The sequence below is a fragment of the Cercospora beticola genome, chromosome 1, assembly GCF_033473495.1.
Source record: "Cercospora beticola chromosome 1, complete sequence".
Taxonomy (NCBI): Eukaryota; Fungi; Ascomycota; class Dothideomycetes; order Mycosphaerellales; family Mycosphaerellaceae; genus Cercospora; species Cercospora beticola.
In genome coordinates this window covers 1,995,123-2,014,364 of record NC_088935.1, presented here as the reverse complement: position 1 = coordinate 2,014,364, position 19,242 = coordinate 1,995,123, and the positions used below count along the sequence as shown (strand labels likewise).

Genomic DNA, 19,242 nt, shown 5'->3' with positions numbered 1-19,242 from the left:
GTCTGATGGCGATGAAGTGAGGCAGTGAGTGGAGTGAATGTACATGTACATGTAGTTTCCATTCCATATTGTTGGAAGGTGTGATGTCATCGGCTCGGAAACAAGCTTTGTGCTCGTGCACCTGCAGCGCCCGCGATTTGCATGTGCTTGCGCTTGTTTGCTTGCTTGCTTGCTTGTGTCGTCGCTTGGTTCTTTGACCCGTTGCTGCAGACAAAACTTCGGCCGCGAGCCATTGGACATTCTTCCACCGCACTGCGACGCGCCATGGCGAAGAAGAAGGCCAAGGGCGAAGCGGGCGAGAGCTCCTCTGCTCCGCCGCCGCCGCCGTCGACGTCGAGCCTGATCATCTGCAGGAACAAGTAAGTAAGTCGCCCGTCTTTTCCTCGCGTCTCGCCCATTTGCCCCACTCTCTTCTCCTCTCCTTTTGTTTCCTCCTACCTCTCGGCCCTCACTCGTCCTCTCCCGCTGACGCTGCTCTCCACGCGACAGACACTGGCGGTACATCTCCAGTTTCCACGGACCATGGCTTCAACTTCCACCCGAGATCCTCGACTCGCTCGCCCACCAGAACTGGACCATGCCTGCCCCGCGCCTAATCGATCCCGCCGTCTTCTACGATATCGTTAAGATCCGCAAAGCTGTCGATCAAGCCTCAGAAGACTCGGTGCGTGCCTCGACGGGCTTGTCTAACACTGCCATGAACGGCCGCATGGACTACTTCGGTGCTGGCGGGGGGCCGGGGAGTCAATTGAGCAAAGAGCGAATCTTCAAGATACGGCAAAAGGCTGTGAAGCTGCTGTCATCGGCTTTCCAGCTCGACGAGGTAGCCGCGAGCGTTGCGACCATGCAGGCAACGAGCACTGTCGAGGATGTGGCTCAACATGTGCTGAAGCGAGAGTCGCACAGTACAGACGCGCGCTACGTGCATTTCTTCCACGAGAAGATTCCGAGTCGCGCCATGGAAGAATATACTCCCCTCGATCCACTCAACGAGATCATACAGGCACTGCCTATGGAAGAGCAGCCTGCTCCGTTGCGAACGCGGGCGCTGGTGCAGATCTTTAAACAACAATGGCAAGGCGCTGTGTACGATCTGACCATCGCCTTGCGTATTATAGAGAACTTACGGCGCATACACAAGCCCGACCAACAGGAGCTGGAACTGGCGAGCAAGATGAAGGCCGAGCAGGAAGCATGGCAGAAGGGACACAGAGACTGGAGATCAGTACCGCACCTGAAAGAAGAGGATCAACCGAAGAGCTTGGAGATGCAACTCTTGTTCAATCGTGCTGGTGTATACCTCACTATTGCTTGTCAGAGCGTGCATGCCGCTCTGGACGGGCTACAAGAGTATCAGCAAGCCACTGCAGAAGGTGAGAGCAACGGCGTCGATCGAAAAGCGCAAGATGAGAGACTTGCCGCGCGAAAGATCGTGAAAGTGAACGCAAGGCGCGCCTTGAAGGACTACGAAGCATTCCTCTCACACTTCGACTACACGCCAGGCCTGCCTTACGAAATCACAAATGAGATCATGCGAAGGGTCCATGATCTGGCGAACGGCAATAAAACACAAACGACCCTGCCCAAAAGCAGGTTGATAGAGTTGAATGATTCTGGGGATGAAGTCCACAGCGACAACGCGGATGAGAAGCTTACGCCAACTTCGAGTTCTATGATCAAGCATCAGAAGCCGAAGTCGGATCCATTCGAACGCGGCGAGGATGGGTGGCCAAAGTTTCCGTCGCCCAAGATTCATCCTGCCAGCGCCCTCTTCACTCAGCAGCCTCCAGCAGATCTTCCTCCTTTTCCCAGTGAGGAGACCATAGAGGCGATGCGGAACAACGACATTCTACATGAAGCATTCGGGAGTCGCGAAGCTGTTACATATCACCCACTTCTCACCGATGCGCTGCACTCTTTACTATTGGCACATGCGCTTGTTCAGACAAGTCCCACCGAGATTCTGCGTCACGCCCACAATGCGGCGCGTCTGGCGAGGATCGCGGACGGCTATCCAATCTTCCAAGCGGCTCGCAGCCCTGCTCGTGCTGACTGGATTGAAGTGCTTCGCAGAGCAAACAATTGGCTTGGTCTCAGTGTGCCGTGGCAGAAGCTTTGTGCTCCAGCTCCTCTACCTGACGCCGCCGGCGGTTGGGCAAAAGACACTTCGTCGAAAGCGGTTGCACGGCAGAAAGAACGAAAACAAGAAACTTCGGAGCAAAAGCGAGAGCGCATAAAACAGGAGTCCATCATTGATGCTCTATCCGATGATCGCGTAGTCGATGAAGAGTCCTTCCAGCGAGCCGTGCGTGCTAGAGAGCGCAGAGCGATGGAGGACGAGGAAGGCATCAGTGGTCCACTCAGAGACAAAGACACCTCCGCGACGCCGTCTACTGGCTCATCGACACCGACGACGAATGGTGACAGCTCCGGACCTCCGCCCAAGCGCTGGGCACAAGATGAGCATGGCAAGGAGTATCCCATTAGTACTGAGCGCGCTGAAGCCATTGCTCGTTGGATCAAGGAGAGCCCGCTGAGTATGGGCGCGAAGAAAAAGAAGCGGCGCGCTGCTGGGCGGAGGACAGGGCAGAATGGCGTGCAAGCCGCGACGTCTGGGATATCTTCTCTGGCTGTCGACGACGATGACGGGGATGATGATGGTCCCGATTGATTTGATTCTTCCCACGCAGCTCTTCATTGCAGAGTTGCAGATGCTTGAGCATGACTTCAGAGGTCCGATTGGAGGGCTTCGCAAGTCTTGAGAAACCCAGCTTCAAGGAGCCGAGTTAGTACTTCGTTTTGGACGGTCGATTGACGATCGTTACATAGGAGTTTGAAAGTGGCCAATGGCGCCTTCTCCTGCATCGCTATCAACGCGATGACTCTGATTTCCTCCCCATTCAAACTTTTCACCTTGTCTCAAAACATCATTTGCGATGAAGTCAGCGTGTGTAGTCGTGCATCATAGCAGAAAACGCCCCAGAACAGTATAACTCCGAACGTGGGAGTCGCCTCGTTCTTTTACACTGTACTCGACCAAGTAACCCATGATGACTTGTTCCGTCTCTCGCTTCCTGCAAACTCCCATTTGCTTTCAGAAACCCTTAATGGGTATCAAACTTCCTCTCGCCACTTGCATACAGCAAGACCAGGCGTGCACGCCCATGTCTCTCATCCCCGATCGCCACAAAGCCATTACGAACTCGAAGCAGGAGGAGCGACATTACTCAATCCCAACTTCTCATTCTCCGCTCGCAACTCCTTGATTACTTTCTGTTTTTCCCAAAACATGATCAGCCTAGTTCCAACAGGTATAGTCGACAAACTTGAACGAAATTTGGTAGAGGAGACTCACCGCAAGAGCTTCAGGATTAACTCCATTCTCAATCAGAGAAATGCAGTACGATAGTGACTGTCGATCGAGGTTGCAGTTCTGTTTTGAGTGTTAAACTCAACATGTTTGTTGCTTTGCCGGCTTCTCGAAGACGATCAAGGACTGGGCAAGAACGAACCAAAATGGTTGAGATTTCGAAGAGAATGTCAACCGTGTCGCGTGCTGCGCGTCTTTTGGCTTCGGGATCTGCGGAAGGCATGGTGTTGTCACTTTCTTCGTCGAAGCGAGTGTAGATGTTCCAGGCGTCGCGGTTCGCGTGAAGTGGCTGTTGCGAGACTGAAATGGAGAAAGACGCGTCAAAATTTGAATGACGATTTGATGTTACGAATTCAGGTTCATGTGAGAAGAGCGACAGGTATGTACAAAATATAATGCATTGTTCCTCCGCCTCTAAAGATCGTACTGTTGCGCCGTGGTATCACTTCAATGCAATTCATGCACCCAATAAGAATTTACAAGCGCGCATAAGAGCCTGTGCCTCGAGTTCACGAGCTCTCATTTCCCATGGCTCATTCCTAGCTCCTTGTTCGTCCCCATTATAGCGATTGCATGGGAATCTCGTCCTGGGCGGGTTGATTCTGTTCCCTTCGAGCTCTTGCTTCGGCCCTTCGATTCGAGTACTCACGTCTCATCTTCCGCCACAACATCGCCAACAGAGTCCATATGGCGTACTGATCCGCAATCGCATTTGGTTCCCGTCGGTACCATGGAACACGAGGACGCTCTGGAACACGAGGAAGCTCTGCAACAGCAGCACGCTCTTCAGGATGCTCTTCAGGACGCTCTTCGGGAGGCTCAAAAGGGTAGGTCTGAAGCCCGTCGTGATCCGCAAGCTATGCTGTAGAGTGCTCCGTCACCGCGCGGTCGTCCACGAAAGCATTCAAGATCTGGCCCGACTTCCAGCCCGTGCTTTCCAATGTTTGGTGATCCTTCAAGATCTTACCAAGATGGATGAGCTTGTTCAGCTTTATGTTGTTCTGCTGTTCAATTTTCCGCTTGAGGACCAATATGGTTTGTTTAGTGCCAATGGTGACGGTCACATCTTGGGCGGCCGTATTCAGTCGAGCGGTGACGCGCATTTCGTCTCCAATATCCTCGGCACGGCCTTTGCCCTTTTCCTCTCGTCGTGAAGCCGAGTCTACATCTTCGTCATCTTCAGTGTTGTCAATATCTTTCTCGTCGCCGCCCTCGATGATGTCGGCTGGATCAGCCACAATCCAGTAAGGTATGTCGTAAAGTTTTCCCCTATCGTCGTAGACACCCTCAAGACTCCTCTCTCTACCCTTAGCTCCTCGTGCCAGTCGACCATTGGGCACTGTGAGGCCTGCGGCGTCCAAAACTGCTTGCGCCTGGTCGAGATCGCCAGCACGCATCCTCTCAGTCACTATTTCTAGAGCATCCCAAATCTCCCTTCTGTTACTGGTACGAGTATCGAAGAACTCTTTTCGTAGGTCCTCGAGAATGCGTCGTGTCCAGGGCGGCTGGTGGTGACTATAATATTTCGGACAGTGTCCCACGGGTCGAGGGGCCTGCAGCGGCTGGTTTGGGCGCACTATCGTTCCATCTGGTCGTCGACTCGCACCAGCATTGTTAATCTGAGGCTCGCGCGAAGTATTACTTCGAGCATCGGGTGCTTGCGATGGGCGGTTGATCGCTGCGCGGGATGAGTCGTTGGGTGCATTGTGTTCCGACCCAGGCGCATTTGCCTCGCCGTATGGCGACTCGCTCGCGGCTCTCGAGTGACAGCAACCCTGCGGGACAGAACCCAATCAGCATGATTCCGCACATGCTCGAGGCAGGGCTGCGACATGCAACATACCATGACTGCTCATACTGCTGCCGAGCCGCCTCACTCTGCCCGCCTCGGCACGAAAGCCGAGATTGCTAATGCCTGTCGCCAGCGACGTTGCCGATTAGCGATGCTGTCTGTGAGATGTCTGCAAGGTTGGATACGCGAGGAGATGGGTCAAAGGGCAGCGAGAAGGCAGTCGAAGGAGGGATTTGGTAACGGCGCGACAAGCAGGAACGAACGGCAGCAACTCCGCGACTACTCGCACTGTAGCAGAAGAATACCGCGCCAGGCAAGAAGGAGAAAGGCGGGCGAGAGGCGCGTTCTAGAGGCCTTCATGCAGCTGGCGTACGTTAGTGTGCGGTGCGAGGTCGAGACCCAATAAGGGCGGATGACTTCACCTCTCGGCCGCCGGCTGCCACTCGCCATACCTTCGTACATTCTTGCGTGTCCTGCGTCAGTGGCATGATATTGATGCCGACACTACACACTTGCTTTGGCAGATGTTGTGCGCACGGAAAACTCATCAAGCACTCGATGGAACGGAACACTGCAGCAAACGCGGAACATGTGAAACCATTTGTATTACCAGACTATTCTACCTTAACCGCTTCTAAACGGGTATCATCGTTTCAGGGGTATTCGCATCACTAAACATCAATGCAAACAAACTAATGTGGTATCCATCCAAAAGCAGACGCCACCGAAAGCAGATCCTTGTTCCCAATGCAGAAATGCAAACTGACAAAGTTGGCTGCCGCAGACCATGAGCGAGTGTCGGGAGTTGGGGATTAGGTGCGACGCAGCGGAAAGCGTGAGCAAGGGGTATCATTGTAGGGGTGACATCGCGTATGAGGCCATGTTCATTGCGTGAACTGGTCGGCATTCTCGAATGTCGCTGCGTCGGACCGGAAGCCAGTCACTTGAAGCATCAGATGTTTAAGCGCTGGCAGTGACGGCAGGAGTGTTGTGCTGCTGCTGTGGCTGACCAACGTTGACGGCATCAGGAACGACGTCGCCGATGGTCTTTGGAGCCTCTGGCTCATCCTTCTTGGTCTCGCCGTTGATGGCTGGGGTCTCTTCAGCTGGCTTAACGGCAGCGGTCTCCTCAGCCTTGGCATCAGTAGCAGCTGGGGCGGCATTCTCCTTCTTTGGAGCTTGAATGCGGTTCAGAGCCTTGCTGGCACGACGGCCGAGGCTGCCGAGCACCGACTGGCGCTTGTTAGGAGTGGTGGCCTCAGTCTTTGGCTCCTCAATCTTCTCGGCCGGGGCCTCGGTGGATTGCTCTGCAGCGGTGGCAGCGCTCTCAGTTGCTGGCTCCTCAGCCTTGACAACTGGCTCTGTAACGGCGGTCTCAGCTGGAGCAGCCACGGTCTCATCGGCCTTGGCAGCCTCCTTTTTGTGGGTGTTGGGGCTGACGCTGCGGTTCCGCTTGATGAAGCCGCCGATGCCAGACAAGAAGTTGTTCTTCTCCTTGTTGGGTGTAGCAACCTCATCCTTCTTCTCCTCAGCCTTGGTTTCTGCGACAGGCTCCTCGACTGCTGGAATGGCCGTAACGGCGGTGGAGTCGGTGGTGGCAGCGGTCTCTGGGAGCACTGGTGGGTTCTCAGACACTGGAGCAGCAGTGGTGGTCTCGTTCTTGAGCTCAGCGTCCTTGAGGTCCTTCTCCTTGGCTGGGCTGCGGAGTCCGCTCCAGCCAGACGAGACGCGGCCAAAGATGCTACCACGCTTGCCGCCCTTCGCCTTCTCCTCAACTGGAGTCTCGACAGCCTTCTCCTCAGCTGCAACCTCGGCGGCAGCAGGAATTTCGGCAGCAGTGGTGCTGGCCACGATTGGTGCAGCCTCGGTGGAGGCAGCGACTGGAGTCTCTTCGGAGGCCTTGACCTCCTCCTTCTTGTCCTCACTCTCCACCTTTTTCTCCGCAGACTCTTCCTTGTTGGTCTTGAAGCGGTTCAAGATGCCGCGAGATGTCGAGCGGCTCTTCTGGCTCTTCTTCTTGTCCTCGTCAGCCTCGCCGTCGGATGAGCCAATGCGCTCAGTGGGTGGGACATCGGTGCTCTTCTTTGGCTTGGAGAGGCTGCGAGTGGTGGCAGCGCCAACGACGTTTGGCTTGTCTGACTTGAAGTTAGTGATGTGGTTCTGATGCGCGGTGTGCGTCGTCAAAACTTACTCAGCTTCTCGATCTCGGCCTTGTAGCCTTCACTGGCACGGATCTCCTCCTTGGAGGCCTTGGCGTGCTCAATCGCGCGCTCGATGGAGAGGTACCAGCCGTCACGCTCGGCATCGTTGGAAGCCTTGAATGTGTGGTTGTCGCCGTTGAGCTTGAAGGAGAACTCGTGCTGAGCCGACTTCTTGAGGTCGCTGGCATCGTAGAGCGCGAGGACGTCAGATGGGTGTGTGCGGTTGGTCTCGCCCTTCTTGTTGAAGAACAACAGACCCTTGCCGGTGTGGCTTGCCCAAGCAACAACGGGGTGTGAGATTTCTGGCTTCTCGCCACGAAGGTAGAGGTCGAGGTTTTGAGGAGCAACAGCCTCGTCGCTCAGCCAGAACTCCTTCTTGGATGGAATGATGGACCTTGCTCATGTCAATACGTGCTGCATCCTCGCTCTGATAAATCGCGTCCAGCTCACTTGAGAAGACCTGGGCCCTTGTATGCAAGCTGCCCTTCGGTAATTGGCTCTACCGCCTTTTCTGCCACCTCTGTTGACTCGGCTGTAGCAGCATCGGTGGTAGTAGTGGCGGCAGGCTCGGCGTCGGTCTTTGCGGCCTCGGCGTCGACGACGGCGTCAGCGACAGGAGCGTCTTTGGTGATGCTCGTGGCGGTCGCGGGATCGGTCACGACGGTCTCGGTGACGGGAGCAGTCTGTGCCTGCTGCTGGGCGTCCGACATGGCTTCTCAATTACAGTAGGGTGATGGAGAAGTGGTGGACTGCTGACTGCGTCGGGTGGGCTGGGGAAGAGAGTGGAAGCAGACAGAAGGGGTATCACAAGCAAGAAAGGGCAAATGCTGGACAAGGAGGTGCAGAGCAGTGGTTTTGGGAAGTTGGGCGGCAGGAGATGGTTTTGATGGAGCGAAAAGCACGAGGCCAGTGCACGAAGCTCTGATCCAATTTCACTTACTCCACTTTTCTTAGAGCGCTCCCAACGTCCGCCGGCCTGCTGCTGCGTGTTGCGCTGCGCCATGCTGCGAATGCTGTACGGCGGCACACGTTCCAGCGACGCTGGTTGACGTGAGAGGGTCAGCAGACGACCTGTAAGACCTTGACGCGATTTCCCTTGCGAGCAAGCTACTGCAGCCAGCCGCTGCTCACTCCACCACACCAGCAGCAGTAGAATACATGTGCATATACAATCCGCACATGGACCGTGTGAGGGACAGTGAGGCTCGTCCGGCGTGTCGTCCAATAGTGCGCCTTTCGCGCGCCCTCCCTGCCCGCCGCCGAATGTGCTGAGAGACGCTTTCTCCATCGCGCAGTCTGTGCTGGGGAAAACGCGCTTGCGCAGTCGATCCAAGCCACTGCTGCACCCTGAAAGACCATCATCAAACCATCTCAAAAAAACTTTTGGACAGACGGCCTCGTGGATCTGAGATGCACCCAAGTCATCAGGCCAGACAGGTCACTCGCACCAGCACGATATCCCCCGTCAACCCCGCCTAGCGAGCAGGCATACAGCTGCTTGCGAGCTCTGCGCCGCGCCGAGCAGCGAGCGTGTGAGATTGCGTCTTCGCGGCCAATGTCGACTCGTGCACGAATCACCTGTTTCGCACACCGTCCCAGAGCAGGTGCCACTATAATATCGCCGGAACACTCGAATAATGCTGCTCGCTCGCATGTGCTTCCTGTCTCCAGCAGTCGCCGTGCTCGCCGTTGTGCAACGATCGCTCCAGCCTCCATCCCCAAACCTCGCAACACTGCATCCTGTCACAAGGGAGCCATGGATGCGTGAAACACGACTCTCCCAAGAAGCTGCCGTGCTTAAACGCCATCTCTACCGGCATTTCCACGGCCGCCCGCCACGACTTCAGGCCCTCCCGTCACATGTCCTACTATGGATCGCAGTGTTGATCAGTATATGTGAGAGCGCACGGCACGTGTTCCAGACCAAGCTGTCGCCAGACCGCTCCCTTCCAATAAAGTGAACGCCTGCCTCTGATAGACGACTTTGCAGAGTACTCCAACCTCCACGCCGAAAATGCCTTTGCACAATTCGACGCGGCCAGTTCCATCCATCGCGACTCAGACTTCGCCAACGCTCACGTGTCATGACAGATGCGAAACGCGAATCGCTGGGCTTCGGGAGGCGTTTGGCACAAGCCTTGTGGAACCGAGTCCGACACCTGAATGGCCAATCACCGAATCTCCACCTTCCCCCCTTCGTGCTTCAGATACACCGCACCTCACAATACCCTGCGACATGTCGCTTCAACCTTGTATACGGAACAGAATATCGAAGCAACGCGTTTCACCACAAATAGCGGGCAACCGAGCCTCCATGCACACAAGTGATTCAGACCATCGTATTGTTCTGGCGTGTGAACAACGTATCTGTACAACCAGTTCTAGCCAAAGCTTTTCCCAAATCCATTTGGCGTTTTTCGTCGAGGACATGCTTTCTTGCCGCCCACGCTATTCCAATGGCGCTCATGCCGGACCGTGACGAGCGAGCATGATTCTTGGCGGTCGACAGTCTTTCATTCCCCTGAAAAGTGGCGCCGCCTTCCCGTGATCAGGGTCATTGCGAGGAACTTCGTGGCTGCGCGGCTGAGAAGGATTCTGGTCTCGAACACGTGCATTATTCTGACAGCCGTGTCAGTACATGTGTCCAGAGCTGTTCCCCTCGCACGTGTACATAGTAGTAAGACTCTCATCAGTCAGTCACCTGCAGGAAGCATGAGGTGGAGTTTGCTCCGGAAAAATTGGGTCTAGGATAACGATATGTAGTTCTACCACTTCCATCCCCACACGTCACCATACTGCACTGCACAATTGTCGATTCCGAGCACGATGCATGGTACAGCCGCTTGAGCTGCAGCACCGCAACAACCGCTTCCAAACAGCCCCTACCGCCGGTTCCATAGTATCACCAAGCAACAGTGCAGTCGCCACGTGCGTTCCGCGAAACCGCCAACGCCTCGCTGAGAGAATCACAACTTTCCAAGCAACTATCCCGCCATTTTTCCAACCGAACCTGGCCTGAGCTTGAGCTCCCTCTCGTCTCCAATATGTTGTATCAATAATTATCACAGAATCTCCGCTCAACTCGCCGTAATCAACACATAACTAGTAATAGCATTCATCCGCTCCGCACTGAGCTTCATACCAACCTTCAACAATTCCTGCGCCACCTCACTATCCTTTTTCTGCAGCTCTTCCCACTTCTCGGGGGTCAACAGCCACGCAATGCAATCCGTTTCGGCGTAGACGCTGCATGTTCTTTCGGTCTCGCTGAAAAATGGCAGTTCTCCGCACGTCGTGCCTGCCACAATCGATTCGTAGTAATTGCCTTGCTCGAGCGAGTAGTCCGCACGAAGCAGTCCAGATTGGAGGAGGTAGAAGCCATCCGGTTTATCGCCTTTCCTGTATAGGAGCTGCCCTTTCGTCAATTCTCTCCTCGCGAAGTATGGAACTGCTCGGAACCAGAAGTCCTCGGTCTTGGTTGTCAAGTCCTGGAAGGCTTGCAAGATCAGCGGCAAAGGCTGTTTGAGACTCTGCCACCTGTTTTGCTCGGGTTGGTTCACCTCTGTGATGGTCTGCGCGGCGGCCGCATGTCGAGCAAATGCACGCGGTGAGCCCACAATGCTGTCTAATTGAGAAATTGGCGATGGCTTGTGCTGTTCGGGAATTGCCATCGGAGGAGAGTCTCCGCCTGTTCTCAAGCTCTGCGACTGCTTCTCCGTCAGTGTGATGAGAAGGGCATTTTCGCACGCCTCCAGAGCACCATTCAGGTTCTCAAACACTTTCGGTGGCGGGGTCTCGTCGCTCTCCTCAAACAGGCCATCTCTTTGCAGATTGCGTCCAACATCGTCGGTGAGGTTGACCCCAGCAACGACTAATTCTACATCCCTTCGCCTAAGAATGCGGTGCATGCGTCCAAAGGCCTCTGCTGCTGAGAAGTCAATGCCGGTAACGTGGGAGAAGTCCAATACCAGGTATCGAATGGGCGCCTGAGCAAAAGTCTCCGCGTCTATAGTTGCACGGACTCGTTTCTCCACGTCCACGATACTGCCGAAGAACAGGTAGCCTGCAATCTTGACAACCCGAATCTGAGGTCCGACGCGATGAAGGTATGCCCGTTGCCTGGCATGACGGCGCACCGTTGACTCGGCAATCTCGCCGGAGAACTCTGCTCGGATTACAGACTTTCTTGACGTCTGCACGACATAGACCAGGCATGCCAAGCCGATGCCGATGGCAACGCCCACGACGAAGTCATAGATACCCATGACAACGGCGATAACGAAGATCGTCAAGTATTCCAGGTTGGCCAATCTTCCACGCGTGTCCCAGAGTGCTTCTTTCGCCAAGTCTATTCCTAGGTAGTAGATAAGTGTCCCCACGACAATCACTGGTACGTAACCAATGACAACAGGTCCGATCATCCAAAGAACGGTCGTTGCTGCGGCAAGCATATAGCCAGCGAGTCGAGAGTCGCCACCAGTATCCATGAACAGTACGCTGTTCACATAGACCAAGTAGTTCTGGATACTGCCAACGCATCCTGACAGCGTGTTGGAGACTCCGTGCATGATCAGCTCCCGATTGAGGCTCACGTTGTCTTCCTGCATTTTCATGGCCAGATTCGGGATGTTGATCGGCACATGTAGGATGCCAAAGAAGCACAAGGCCAGCTGAGAAGGAATTGTCATGATGACAGCCTTCCAATCCACGATGCTGAACTGGTAATAGCTGTAAAAGTTGTAGAAGGTCGTGTCAGCAGCTGGGCCTTCAAACACCCATCCAGCTTCGCGCAACTTCTCCATGTTGAGCGACGGTACGGCGATAGTCACGATGTAGAAGATGGCGGCAATGGCGATATAGTATGCCGGTACCAAGAATGGCTTGTCGTAGTACCGCTTGATGACGAGAAGGAGTATCGCAAGCACCAAAGGTGGCAGCCATTGAGCAATACTCATTGGGGCAATCAGCTTGTCGAACACCTCTTTTGTAGGTTCTAAGTTGCCGTCTAGTCGAACAGACACTTCCAAGCCTGTTAAGAAAAGGAAGATGCCCACGCCACCTATGCAACCGACCAAGATGGAGTGCGGGAAGAATGAGACGAGGTTGCCCAGTCGCGCGGTTCCAAGACCGAAGAAGACGATTCCTGTCAAGATAGAGCTCATGGCGTATGAGGTGATGACTGTAGCTCTCAAGGCATCCGGATTTTCGGTTCCCATTCGGGCCATAATCATATATGTCATCTTGTGGAAGAATGGAACGACCTCAATCATCTCAGAACCGACACCTCCTCGAAAGATGCTGCCTGTAGAGTACACCAGCTGCGAAACAATGCAGCTGACATAGAACATGGACACTCCGTCGGCGCCCATTTGTGAGAACACTTCCTCGCCGAGTGGGAACAAGATGATTCCGTAGGAAAGAGCATCCAATAAATTAAGCAACAGCCCCAGGAAAACCGAAGGCAAAGTGCTTATGGGCTGCACAATCGCTGCCTGGTACATCTTGCGAGCATCCCAGCTCTTGGGGTTTGCGACGGTCTTCACGCTGTGCTTGGCAGCATTGACAGATGGAGTACGTGGGACCCATCTGTTCCAGAACCCTCGGACGCCTTCTCTGGCGACTGGCTGACCCTCAGCATCCGGCGTGGTGCCATATCTCTGCTTCCGGTACGAGGAAATCCTTTCGCGGGGCAATAGAGGCACTCTCGCTGATGTGTCGGCATCGTCTTGATCCTCAATGGCTTGTGATTGACGGGTGGATGATCGGCGAAGTCCCGTGCCTTGAGAAGGCCTCGTTCCGTTCTCATTGTATATCAACAACGCATCGTTACCAGAGGACGACAAGCCTGGAAAGTCAGATCCCCGGTGCTCACTTGGCTCGTCCGGCGTCACTGGCTCGCTCTGTTCTTCGATGGGGTCATTCACGGAGGAGAGCTGCTGCTTGTTGGGTTCCAGCTGTTGGAAGTGCTTTGCCATTTCAGAGTCGCCCAAGAAGGACGACGACAATTCTGCCGTCTGCTCGCGAACGCCAGAGGAGGAGTATTGGACATCTGCGAGTAGTGAGTGGGTTTCCGACAGAAAGTCTAGATAAGGAGCTCGCGTACCTTGTAATTGGCTGCTGTGATTTACATTATGAATGTGAGATCTGCTGGGAAGGCTGTTGCCATAGGCAGAAGTGATAGAGTGTGCTCTTGCGCGATGCCTGGTACCGGAGGAGGCGCCGTCAGCTGCAAGGTCGTCCACGTCTCCGGCGCCTGATAGTGCAGACATCCTCCGCCGCTTGAAGTGCCGGAAGGAGGACATTGTCGTGCAAAAGTAAGACGATCACGCCAGTGCCAGTGCCAACAAAGTCTCCTCCCTCGCCCGGCGCTGGGCGGGCCAACAAGCACAGACAGACGTCCAGCGAGGTCCTCCACGCTCAGCTCCTCATTGCTCCGACTGGCTGGCGAACGGGCAGTCACAAGCTGGCAGACGGAAAGAGATGCGAAAGCTTGCAATGATCAAGGATCACAAAAAGAACGCGCAACGTCTACTGGCAGCCGAAATGCACAGAAACTGGCTTTGCGCCCACGCTCACGGCAATCAAGTTGCTAGCGGCAGCTACCCGAAACTCTCGCTGCCCACAACACATGAAGAGAGACGCCCGCAATTCGTTCGCACGCTGAGGAACCCATTGGGGCCCGCAGATGGCGAAATTTTTCGTCAGGCTGCGTGCTGCAGAGAAGCAACTGGAGTCGGAGGCCCCATGCAACATGCGAGACCAATGCGATGCATCGCCGGCGGGCCCCAGCCCTGCATTGCCCCACAGCCGGGTCTGGAAAGCGAGACCATGCTTTGCGTGCGTGCAGCACCACCTGGCACGCATATTCTCACGCACATTTGACGAGGCCATTTGGGTGCCTCGTCATTCCGCCTGATGAGGCATATATGCACAGGAGTGGGAGCTATGAGATTCTCAAGCGTGAGGCTAACCCTCTCTGTGGGATTCGTGATATTACCGCAGGCATGACGATCACAGTGCACCAGGTGATCTCCTGGCGGTGATCTCCATGCTACGATGTCGGAAGCTCTATCCCCTCTTCCTCCGCCATTCGCAATATGAATTCGCGCACCGACTTGTCCGGGGCTAACTGTATGGGCAACTTGCCTTCACTGTCTCGTTTCGAGCCATCTGATCCAGCCTTCAACAATTCCACGGCTGTTTGTCCGTGTCCCTCGGCAATGGCGTGATGCAATGCCGTCAACCCGTCAACATCTGATCCATTGACGGGACTGCGATGCTCCAGCAACAGCTTAACAATGGGTACGTTGCCGACCGCTGCAGCTCTGTGGAGGGGCATTTGTCCGCGCCTGTCCTTGACCCTGGCACTGGCTTTGTGAGCAATGAGCTTCTTCGCCGTGTCGAGGTTCGACTTGGATGCAGCAAAGAACAGGGCGGTTTGTCCATTGTTGTTCTTGACGTCTGGGTCGGCGCCCTTGTTGAGCAGCAGATCCACCATCTCGTCGCCGTCTTTCAAGCTCGCTGCCATCATCAAGGCCGTCCATCCACTTCCATCTTGTGCGTCGACATCGAACCCCTTCACGTCTGACAATATCTCGACAACGGCGGTCCGATTGTAGGACGCGGCGTAGTGTAGCGGGAGTCGATCGTCATCGTCTCGTCTGTTGGCGAGTTTCTTATCGGCGTTCAGCAGCGATTCGACCTGTCGTGCTGGCTGTTGTTAGACGAGTTGACATGTTCTCTTACCTTTGTCCTTCTGCTTACTCTGACCTTCGCGACAGCTCGCGTGAAGTGCAAATTTCGAAGCTTGCTCCTCGTCCATCGCGTTGGCTTGAAATCTAGAACCACGAGCCACGCGTTTGACAAGCGAACTCTGACGCAATATGAAGGGCGGAAGTTGCCGGAAAGCGCGCTAGTACAAGCGACCGGATAAGATCTTGAATTCAGCGAAGAAGGCCCGAGGGGAAGAGCTCACTTCAGTCCAGCCAGAGCGATCCACGACGCCAGAAAATCTGGTGATTGCTTTTCGTGCCGTAGAGAATCTTCGATCCAGTGCAAGTCCGGGCGTCGCTACTGACAGGAGCGCCTCAACCGTGCTCCTGCATCGAAAGAATAAACCGGATCAATGCACCTCATGAAGTGGTCTCGTCGTCCACTCCCGTCCAGGCTTGAACCGTCTTATCGGCAGCTAGCTTGACGTGAGCGTCACCTGGGTGGACTCGCAGAGTTTTGTTGTAATACGAATCGACAACCTGCAGATTCGGAGATATCCAGGAGCCTCCTTCTGTATCATTGTGAAGCTGTAGTCGATACTCGACCTGGCTTCGACTGAGCGGCGTAAGGCTGAGAGCACGATACTTGGGTCCGCTGAACCCGAAGTCGTCGTTTGCTTCCATCGTCAAAGCAAACGTGAGGTAATGAGTAGAGGGGTTCTCAAGATGGTAGCGTAAGATGGGGCTCGCACCCGTTTGACCACGTTCGATCGTACAGAGCACCCTAGGCTCCGACGTAGGGACTGTGAGGCGAGGCACAGCAATGATCGTTTCTGCCGTTTCAGTAGCAGTCCCTACCGACCACGTTGCAATCAACGAAAGGTCGATATGGCTTGCTCGGCGATCATCCAGAGAAAGCTTTTGTGAAATAAGCTCGAATTCCGACATGTGCCTCGCCTGCGCCGTAAGCAGCACTTCGTTGGTTCGTGTAGCCTCCGCAACGGTGCATAACACATCACCCTGTACCTCGTGCACAACAACTTCCAATGTGCGCAGCAGAACATCTTGATCGGTCAGCGATGACAATTGAGCGCAAAATCCCCATTGTTGCTTAATGCCAGTGGGGATGTCTGTGTTGGTATTCGAGAAATAGCTCGGCCATGGGTCCGGATTCCATCGAGGTAAGAACGTAAAGGTGGCTTCGAAGGCAGGCACGAAGGACAGATCGAAAGTGACAGCTTTCGACAGAACGGTGTCGAGATCTGATTTCAGAGCGTACTGCACCTCCAGCGTCAAAGCGATGCTCGATGCTTCAGTGGGTGCTTGTAAGAGAAGTTCTTTCGTTGTACTCGAGGACGCAGAGAGCTCCGATATTACTGCCGGTGCACCAGAAGCGTCGTCACTAGCCCATTTCAGACTCGTTGCTGGGTCGTCGGTGGTGCCAACAAGCGCGGGTGTGATTGTACCGCTTATGCAATCGGTTTCCTCGTTGAACACGTTCACGCGCAGGCGTATATGCTCGTCAGTGAAGTAATTCTTTCGCGGCTCTAACAGCGAGATCTGCAGTTTCGGTGGCTTCGGCAATATTGTAATTGCTTTGGGGTCCACGTGAGGAAGCAACACACTGTCAGCTTTTTCGTCGCCCCGAACCTGCCACCGGTTTAGAGGTAAGACGCAATGATCTGCCAGAACATGCTCCAGATTGAAGCTGGGTTCTTTGACATAAATGATCACCTCGTCGATGCGGCACACCTGCGCCTCACGAAGCATGATCTCGAACTGAAAAGTCTTGGGACTCTGTGGGCTGAAGAGTAAGTCTGCTGTGACATCGGAGCTGCCGCTATCGTGCTCAGCAAACGATGGCAAGATCGTCAGTTCCGGTGCTGTCGAGCTTTGCGTGCTGTCAGACTCGTGATTAACGTGCACCTGCTTCTTCCCGAGTCGAATATGGACGGACGAGAGCTGTATCGGCTTCGCCGTCGTGGCAGTGTTCAGCATCAATGTCAGCTGACATTGTTGCGACTCACCGACATAACTGCTCTGCGTTGCGAAGGCAAACGACACAACGAAAGGACATAGCCTGTCTCCGTCTCTGTTTGTCAATGCGATAGCGCCATTCTCGGACGGCGCGGGCACGCAATTCATCAAATCCAGCGGTGTGTCCGATGAACCATCGCTTGCAATAGCAAGGAGTTCCCATGTCACGGCTGGTATCATCGAGGAATATTGCTCCGTGTCTCCTTGGCGTGCACAGTCAAGAAGCATACGCAGTAGACGTGCAAATGGGATGTGCCACTCGTCTTCTCGCCATGTGCAGCTTTCCCATATTTCCATCAGTAGCTTGATGGCATCCGAGGGTTGGCCTGCCGAAATCAAGTCTTCGGCAAGTTCAAGTCTTATCTGCTCGCTCATACGCAATTGCTGACGAGCGGCGAATTCCTTGGACGCTTGCGTGCAAGCAGTTCCAAGCTCTGCGACATGATCGTGGCCTCCCTCCGCGGATACGGACATTTCCTCGTGAGGGTCGGGTACGAGATATGCATCGTACGTTTTCCAGCGATTCGCTACTGACGAGGCTGGCGATTGCCCTGGTGATAAGCGGTCCTCATCTGGAATAGCCAGAGCCCTTACCCATCGAGCTCGAATGCCTTGAGAAAGAAGCCGGAGCCAGTAGCCTGGATGATGCAGCAAGTCCCACGGACGTAGTCGCTCTGTCGCTAAAGCAACTCTTTCTGGTTCGACAAACACTGCTAGTTCCGAAGAACTTTCAGGGGGAGGTCTTTGCAAGGAAGGGACCTCAGCACGCTGAATCAACTGTGACATGATGACAGCCCATCTACCCTCCCAAGCAGCCCAGCTATACGTTCCTGATCCCTTGCCTCGCAGGTCGATCAGGTCTTTCATGCGGTGCTTATAACTCATCCATGATTGGACAGCGCCTGTGGTTTGCCCCAGCCACAATTGACATCGAAGGATTCGCAAAGCAGTCACGTCTGACAACAATCTTGCTTCGTTCCATCTTGGGGACCACTAGACATCAGACGGTTAGTCAGTATTCACTCCAGGACTAGTGACTGATACATCATGCAAGCCGAACTTACATTTGTCGTCGTCTCGAGGACACCGCCCTCAGTACTGAAGAGTTCTTCCAGAGCGGCAGCGAAATGTCGCTCAGCTACATCCATTTCCTGTCTGTATTCCGCGAACACGGCCTGCTTGAACTCGTATCGCACATTCCAACCAGATTGGGTCGTCGCTTGAGATGCTCCACCTACTGGCGTGTGCGATAGGGGAGGAGGACCACCTCTCGCTTTCTTGCGCCGGGCATGCTTAGTCAAGTCTCGGTAATAGTCTACACATTGCGGCTGCAAGACCTTCATCATGTCATGAACGAAAGTCTCAATCTCAGCATCTGAGCCCATTGGAGGCATGAAGAATAACCCCGACTTGGAGTCCAAGTTTGTTGCCCTGCGTATCATGCCCAGCCGATCTTCCAGGTCCGGCGCTTCGAGAATACTTCGATCGCTAATGAGCAATACTGCAAAGCGGGTCTTGAACATAGAGCGGGTAAGAGCATTGCGGATAGCATTGATGTCTCCTCTCAGGCGCTCATCCTGCGAAGCCTCGTTGGCACTGATCTGGAACGCAGCCAGCACGAGGCAAGGCACTTGCTCTTGATGTTTGTGCAACCACAAAGGCGTGAAAACGCCATCAGGGAAGACTGGCGAGCCTGGCGACAGAGGTGACAACGGGGAGTGCAATTCGGTGTTCCTCGCAACATGCGGACCTTCTGCTCCCGGTGACTGTGGTAAGGGGGCAGCTTTCCGGGGCGGAAGACTGTAAGTCCTGCCGACAGCTTTGATCTTGAATCGAATGCTACTTGTGGGGCCAGGCTGGGCTGAAGAGTTCCAGGCACGGTCTGTGCCGTCTAACGATCGGAACGCTTGCAGAAGTCGCTTTGCTTGATCTGAATGGCATTCTGGCGATTCGGTCGAAATCCGGGCGCCAGATTCCTGTCGGGCAGGAGGCGACTTGGCCGAATCGCGGTCCAGCTGTCCCAAGCCAGACAGCAATACCAGCGGCAGGTTGTGCTGGACATAATCAGGTGGATAGGCCTCCATGCTGGCCTTGAGAGTGCTATCACCGCTGCTGCATGTCGGCGTCGGT

General features: G+C 54.6%; 7 protein-coding genes across 7 annotated transcripts; 1 reads left to right on the top strand and 6 right to left on the bottom strand.

The window, feature by feature from the left end:
* Positions 1-264: 264 nt before the first annotated feature.
* On the top strand, positions 265-2,671 carry RHO25_000774 (uncharacterized protein; the record flags this gene model as incomplete). Its single annotated transcript, XM_023593379.2, has 2 exons — positions 265-359; positions 490-2,671. 2 exons carry the CDS (start codon positions 265-267, stop codon positions 2,669-2,671), a joined length of 2,277 nt encoding a protein of 758 aa, XP_023460338.1.
* Positions 2,672-3,195: 524 nt separating this feature from the next.
* RHO25_000773 (uncharacterized protein) lies at positions 3,196-3,593 on the bottom strand (the record flags this gene model as incomplete). Its single annotated transcript, XM_023593378.2, has 3 exons — positions 3,196-3,273; positions 3,356-3,433; positions 3,513-3,593. The coding sequence occupies 3 exons, from the start codon at positions 3,591-3,593 to the stop codon at positions 3,196-3,198; spliced, it is 237 nt and encodes a 78-aa protein (XP_023458671.1).
* A 634-nt stretch (positions 3,594-4,227) lies between these two features.
* On the bottom strand, positions 4,228-5,216 carry RHO25_000772 (uncharacterized protein; the record flags this gene model as incomplete). Its single annotated transcript, XM_023593377.2, has 2 exons — positions 4,228-5,145; positions 5,214-5,216. The coding sequence occupies 2 exons, from the start codon at positions 5,214-5,216 to the stop codon at positions 4,228-4,230; spliced, it is 921 nt and encodes a 306-aa protein (XP_023458672.1).
* A 906-nt stretch (positions 5,217-6,122) lies between these two features.
* Positions 6,123-8,073, bottom strand: RHO25_000771 (uncharacterized protein; the record flags this gene model as incomplete). The annotated part of the gene is made up of 3 exons (XM_023593376.2): positions 6,123-7,297; positions 7,354-7,757; positions 7,814-8,073. 3 exons carry the CDS (start codon positions 8,071-8,073, stop codon positions 6,123-6,125), a joined length of 1,839 nt encoding a protein of 612 aa, XP_023458661.1.
* A 2,367-nt stretch (positions 8,074-10,440) lies between these two features.
* Positions 10,441-13,665, bottom strand: RHO25_000770 (uncharacterized protein; the record flags this gene model as incomplete). Its single annotated transcript, XM_023593375.2, has 2 exons — positions 10,441-13,412; positions 13,467-13,665. The coding sequence occupies 2 exons, from the start codon at positions 13,663-13,665 to the stop codon at positions 10,441-10,443; spliced, it is 3,171 nt and encodes a 1,056-aa protein (XP_023458662.1).
* A 749-nt stretch (positions 13,666-14,414) lies between these two features.
* RHO25_000769 (uncharacterized protein) lies at positions 14,415-15,185 on the bottom strand (the record flags this gene model as incomplete). The annotated part of the gene is made up of 2 exons (XM_023593374.2): positions 14,415-15,073; positions 15,128-15,185. 2 exons carry the CDS (start codon positions 15,183-15,185, stop codon positions 14,415-14,417), a joined length of 717 nt encoding a protein of 238 aa, XP_023459246.1.
* Positions 15,186-15,495: 310 nt separating this feature from the next.
* Positions 15,496-19,196, bottom strand: RHO25_000768 (uncharacterized protein; the record flags this gene model as incomplete). Its single annotated transcript, XM_023593373.2, has 2 exons — positions 15,496-18,105; positions 18,177-19,196. 2 exons carry the CDS (start codon positions 19,194-19,196, stop codon positions 15,496-15,498), a joined length of 3,630 nt encoding a protein of 1,209 aa, XP_023459247.1.
* Positions 19,197-19,242: the final 46 nt, after the last annotated feature.